This window comes from Conger conger, chromosome 3, assembly GCF_963514075.1.
Source record: "Conger conger chromosome 3, fConCon1.1, whole genome shotgun sequence".
Taxonomy (NCBI): domain Eukaryota; kingdom Metazoa; phylum Chordata; class Actinopteri; order Anguilliformes; family Congridae; genus Conger; species Conger conger.
The window spans coordinates 2,160,795-2,166,449 of record NC_083762.1 but is presented as its reverse complement, the minus strand read 5'-3'; the positions used below and the strand labels follow the sequence as shown (position 1 = coordinate 2,166,449).

At 49.3% G+C, this 5,655-nt stretch overlaps 1 protein-coding gene across 1 annotated transcript; it reads right to left on the bottom strand.

Annotated features, from left to right (window-relative positions):
* Nucleotides 1-486: 486 nt before the first annotated feature.
* Nucleotides 487-4,174, bottom strand: adrb2a (adrenoceptor beta 2, surface a). The gene is made up of 2 exons (XM_061236927.1): nt 3,830-4,174; nt 487-3,632 (listed from the first exon to the last, which is right to left on the bottom strand). The coding sequence occupies exon 2, from the start codon at nt 3,627-3,629 to the stop codon at nt 2,400-2,402; it is 1,230 nt and encodes a 409-aa protein (XP_061092911.1). The 5' UTR covers nt 3,630-3,632; nt 3,830-4,174; the 3' UTR covers nt 487-2,399.
* Between the last annotated feature and the right edge of the window lie 1,481 nt (nt 4,175-5,655).

Below are 5,655 nucleotides of genomic sequence, written 5' to 3'. Positions count from 1 at the left end.
TAATACAAGTATCCGCAACACGACAGGCAGGGGGAGATTATCCACAGGGAACCAACCGCGCGCTGATACTGGCGAATCTGTGGCGCTGGTAAACTGCAGGTGTGTACACCGCCGGCAGGGGGCAGGCTTAACAAACGGTCAATTGTATTTCCGTTCTTCAAATATGCGCGAGATGTGACCGATGCCAATCACGACATTTAACGGACATCCATACGCATGCATTAATCTGTACATTTCGCATGTCCTAGCTGAACATTCACATTCTTCTCAAAGACAACGTGAACTAACAATAATAAAAAAAAATGTTTTAAAACGTTTGGGACATAAACAAAATGTGCTGAAACAATTAATCATGTTGCAGCAGTGAATCTTCTGCGGGGCGATGTGAGGGCGTTGAACTTTGGCACACCGAACATCAAAAGATAACCAAGTAGCAAACCACGCACGAGTTGCCTAAAGGTTAAGTAATATATATATATATATATATATATATATATATATATATATATATATATATATATATATATACTTTACACACCGAAGCGAGGTCCGTAATGGCATGATTAAGAGAAGCTACAGTACTGGGATGTGTATCATAACGGGACATAACACAGCTTTTTTTTGCTTTTTTTATTTATTTTTTTAACTTATGCCTGGTCGTAGTTCAGAAGGCAGCCACGTGCGCAGATAAGCGGGGACACAAACGCTGAATTTAAACCGCGGAGTCAGTTCAAAGTGTTTAAACCGCAGAGAGTTGGTTCAAAGATCGTATCAAGGTCCGTAGGTTAAGTGCACATATTGTAGCGGGCAGACTTCGCGACAGAGCGACCATTCCGCCCGCAGATTAATTTGTCAGAATCCGAGACGGACTTGTGTCGTACTTATCACAATGCGAGTGTGCTTGCGGAGACGTAAAAGGCTCCCTCAATCTAATTTTCTGTTCTGGTAATTTTGGCGTCTTTCGTCAAAAAGCTATCTGCGCGAGCTGGCGAACTGAAGCAACGAGAGAGGTGCTGGCATCACAGCTATAAAACGCTCTCAGTGCAACAATCCTCTGCGCAAACAAAACAACCGAGCCCTAAAGTTTTAAACAAACGCAAACAAAAGCTGAATTGAGGAGTGAAAGGAAGAACAGAACGAGTCCACTACTGCAAATAAATGCTGCAATGTCGTCGCTCTGTACCACGAATTAACAGGAAATGCATCTCGTTTACATGGAGACTGGCAGAACTCTTTATATAAAAACAACGTCTCCACCAGGGAGCAAGACAGTCGACTACCCTGTTTTGTTTCCGTGCCTGTCACGGGAGTAGGCAATTCTATATAGGGCAGTGCATTTAAAATTAGCTGGTCATTTCGTTCGACTTGGCGATATGCATTCGTATGCATGTCCTATTAATCGGATTGCAATTCTGTGAAATTACGAAACTCAGCGCATTCCTCAACGAAAAACGATGTAAAAAATTTTATGCAGATCTCTCTATACGACGGAATATGAACAAGTTTATCATGTTTTACTAGACTACTAGACTAGTGCAGCCTGCCGGTGGAGACGGGACAGGGGTGGAATTTAACAAGGTATTAATCTTTTGTTTAGAGTGCCGTTGTTATGTTTTCGTGTTGTCGAGAAGGATGATACAGAACATGTTTCGTATTCCGTCCAAGTTCCTCGTTCCTAATCGTGTTTCTCGGAGCGACGCCTGAATGCTCATTTTAGACGAGGGGAGTAATTCAGTGCACATGAAAACACGCCTGGTGTCTGTGGGCACCGTGGTTTGCACTTACTCTTCGACGTCTTGGGGTTATGCGATAAGCATCAGAACATCGTCTACCCTCACTTGCTATTGATGGTATCTGCGTTTGCACGGAAGGTGAATCCTGTGTAACGTTTGCGTTGCGCTAATTGGCTCAGACTTTCTTCGACGCGATCAAAGAGAGAACATGTACATGAACATATTTCCCAAATGTGCAAAAGGCTTTCCCTGTGATAACTTCAATAAACACGTACTGTTTACTTTTTTTTTGACAGTTCAAATCTCTCTCTCAGAAAAATCCAACGACAAAAGATGTTCAGTATGTGGGTCCGTATTGTGTGGCACCTGTATTTGTTTCACAAACACAAAGCTTAAAGATAAGAAGAAAAAAGAGGCATCTTGCAAAAATTATGAGGTAGATGAAGAATTCTACGATGCCACGTTTTTATGGTCTCAAAACACTCCTAGGTGGACACTGCCGATGGCAAAATATGCGGTAAAAAAAAAAGAAGACATATCTGTATTTCCACAATGAAATGCGTACATGGCAATTTGACCCCAATGGACTGGGCATGAGGTGGGCGTTTAACTCACATTTGAGCGCAGGAGAGACGGGCTAGCGCGCGGGTGGGCGGCCGGCCGGGGTTAAACGCCGCCCGTCAGCGCCTTGCTGCAGTTCCCGTTGGGGTCTGTCCTGCCGGCCGCGGACAGCGGGCCTTTCTCCGCCATCGCGTGCGACACCTCCCTGTACTCCGCGTTGAGCTTGCTCTTCACCTGCTGCTCGCTCTGCCAGCTGTTCCCGCTGTACACGTAGTCGCGCGCCCGGCCCATCCTGGGGAACGGCGACCTCCGCAGGCAGAGGATTTCCTGGAAGGCGTACCTGAACTCCGGACTCCTGCAGTAGATGAGCGGGTTGAAGGCCGAGTTGGCGTAGCCGATCCAGTTGAGGATCCTGAAGGTCAGGTTGAAGTGAGCCATCTCGCGGATGCTGTCCACCATGTTGAGCACGTTGAGCAGGAAGAAGGGCAGCCAGCAGAGCGTGAAGGTGCCCATGATGATGCCCAGGGTCTTCAGGGCCTTGTGCTCCTTCAGGCAGAACTTGGTCCTCCTCCCGTTGCGGACCTCCCCGCCGCCGCTGGCCCGCTCCAGCGCCGGGCCGCTGTTCTGCGCGTGGAAGCGGCCCTCGCTGCGGTCGATCTTCTTCAGCTGGCGGCGCGCCTCGCGGAACACGCGGCTGTAGACGAACACCATCACCACCAGCGGGATGTAGAAGGAGACGATGGAGGACGTGATGGCGTAGGTGTCGTTGGTGTTGAAGTCGCAGCAGCCGGTGTTGTTCTTGCACGCCACGGCCTCGTCCTTCTCGGAGATCCACCAGCCGGCGTGGATGGGCAGGTAGGAGATGAGCGCGGCCACGACCCACACCAGCAGGACCACGGCCCGCGCGCGGCCCTTTCGCAGCAGCGACTGGTAGCGGAAGGGCGAGGTGATGGCGAGGTAGCGGTCCAGGGCGATGACGCACAGCGTCTCGATGCTGGCCGTCACGCACAGCACGTCCGTCGCCGTCCAGAAGTCGCACCAGAAGTCCCCGAAGTGCCAGGTGCCCAGGATGATGTGGCAGGCGCCGAACGGCACCACCACCAGGCCCATCACCAGGTCGGCGCACGCCAGCGACGTCACGAAGCAGTTGGTCACCGTCTGCAGCCGCTGGAAGCGCGCGATGGCGGTGATGACCAGGATGTTGCCGAAGACGATGGTCAGGACCAGGAGCGAGGCCACGATGCCCAGCAGCACCTCCACCTCGCTGGAGCGCGGGGCGGTCACGTTCCCCCCCGGCGAGGCGTCCGGCCCCCCGGGAGTGCTCGCGTTCCCCATGCCCTGAAATCCAGAGCCACACCAGCGGGGTTAGAAACGGGAACCCAGCGCAGGGGAAACAAACACAGAGGAAAGGAACTAGCTGTTCTGAAAGTCGTTGCGGAGACAACCAGCATTAAACATCCACTTAAACAAGAGCGCTGCTGAGAGCAACGCTGAACAACCGAAACCCTTTACATGCGCTAGAGTCGATTACTCACCTCCAGTTTCTGTTTTTCCTTGGTCTTTTCTCCCGTGCAAACAAAGTTTTCATAAATGTTTTGACTTCATTGTCAGAGAGAGACTGTCTCTCTCTCTTTTTGTTGCTTTCCCTCTTTCTCTCCGTCTCTGTCGTTCTGTCTGTCTGCCTGCTTCTCCCCGTCTCTCTCTCTCTCTCTCTCTCTCTCTCTCTTTCGCTGTGTCTCTACCTCCCGCTCTTTCTCTCTCTCTCTCTCTCTCTCTCTCTCTCTTTTGCTGTGTCTCTACCTCCCGCTCTTTCTCTCTCTCTCTCGCTCTCTCTCTGTCTCTCTCTCTCGCAGAGCGGTTCACTCTGAGGCACTCCGAGAGTTCTGGCACTGGTTATGGCTCAGTCTGTTTTGTCAGAGCCCTTATAGCATTGGGTGATGACATCACTCCCCGTGCAGCCAATGAGCCGAGCTGCTAGGCGAGGCACGGGGGAACTGCTTAGCTTTTTGAAAAGGCTGCTCTGCCTGTCTCTGCGACGACAGTGGAGAGAGAGGAAGTGGTGAGGGGATCATTAAAGAGCAGGAACTGAAACGCACCAGCCCTGCCGATGCATACGACAAACACACAGCCTCTGCCCTTTCTCCACTACACTAAATATACCCCAACACTTCTATACGCATTGTCTATCGCATACACTGCAGGATGCACCAGTGTCATACTGGTCTATAATTATCCATTTATTTTAGATGTTTTAGAGAGTGTTATTGGTCTGGAGCTGGAATGGGTTTTTTTTTTTTTGTAATGTAAAAAAAGGCTTCTCGGTGGGCTCTGTGAAACCTGTAGTTTTAAACCTCTACGTGGTCCAGGATCAGAAGGGTGTAGAATCTGCTGCCCAGGCTTTTGCTCATGAGAGCCATGTGGCTTTCTCTGTACCTGCAGCAGAGACGGATCCTCCACAGATCTACAGAATCTCTCTCACTGAGGTTGCCGATATACAAAGTAGAAAATGCTATTGCTATAAGTAGCTTGCTAACTCTTGAAAACACATTTCAGTATTTTTGGTACATTTCTTGTATGAAAAGCATACACATCTGCTCTGTTTATTCTCTGTATTCTCCCGAAGTTTATAGAATATGTATTGTTGCCATGGAATGCATTGCAGCATTTCTGTGTGCACTCAGGTGTCCAATAGGTTTATTGATCCAGGGCTAATCTTTGACCTGGTTTTATGGAGAGTGTGGGTAAGGTAGCACCAGGAGCAGGGCAATGTGTCTGTGCCAAGACCCACGAACAGGCACAACACATTGTGTGTATTTGTACAAAGGGCGTCTCACTGGAAACCAAGACAACACGGCCCTCTTGCAATATTACTTTTCTTCCAGCTCGTCATGGAGATTCATGTGTCATTGTATACAACTACATCCAGTATACCTCGATACTCATACACACTGTACACTATACTGTTTCTCTTACGTGTGTGTGTCTTTAGCGTTCTCTCCTCTATCAATGTAAATGAAAAATAATACACGTAAATTTGTAGAACGTCACGGAGATGATCCGACACATTTCTAATGACTGAATTCAATCAATTCGGATCCTGCTGCGGTAACTCAAGTCTCTTTGACGAGAAACCAACATTTTGGCCTCGGAAATGACTCATGGTATCCGTGCAAATGTCTGGCGGGCCTCCAGAGATGCAGACCTGATTCTGCTTTTTGTTTACGTGGTGTCTCCGTCGTGCCGATCCATACGCGTGATTAATGTGGAGTTATTCATAGAGCTGTGGTATGTGCAGAGAAGGGTGGCCCTGCTCGCGCGCTGTGGGGTAGAATAACAGGTCTTACCACCGAGGTTGAGGTGC

Coding starts and splice junctions, on each gene's coding strand:
- adrb2a (XM_061236927.1), bottom strand. CDS start 3,629: ATGGGGAACGCGAGCACTCCCGGGGGGCCGGACGCCTCGCCGGGGGGG.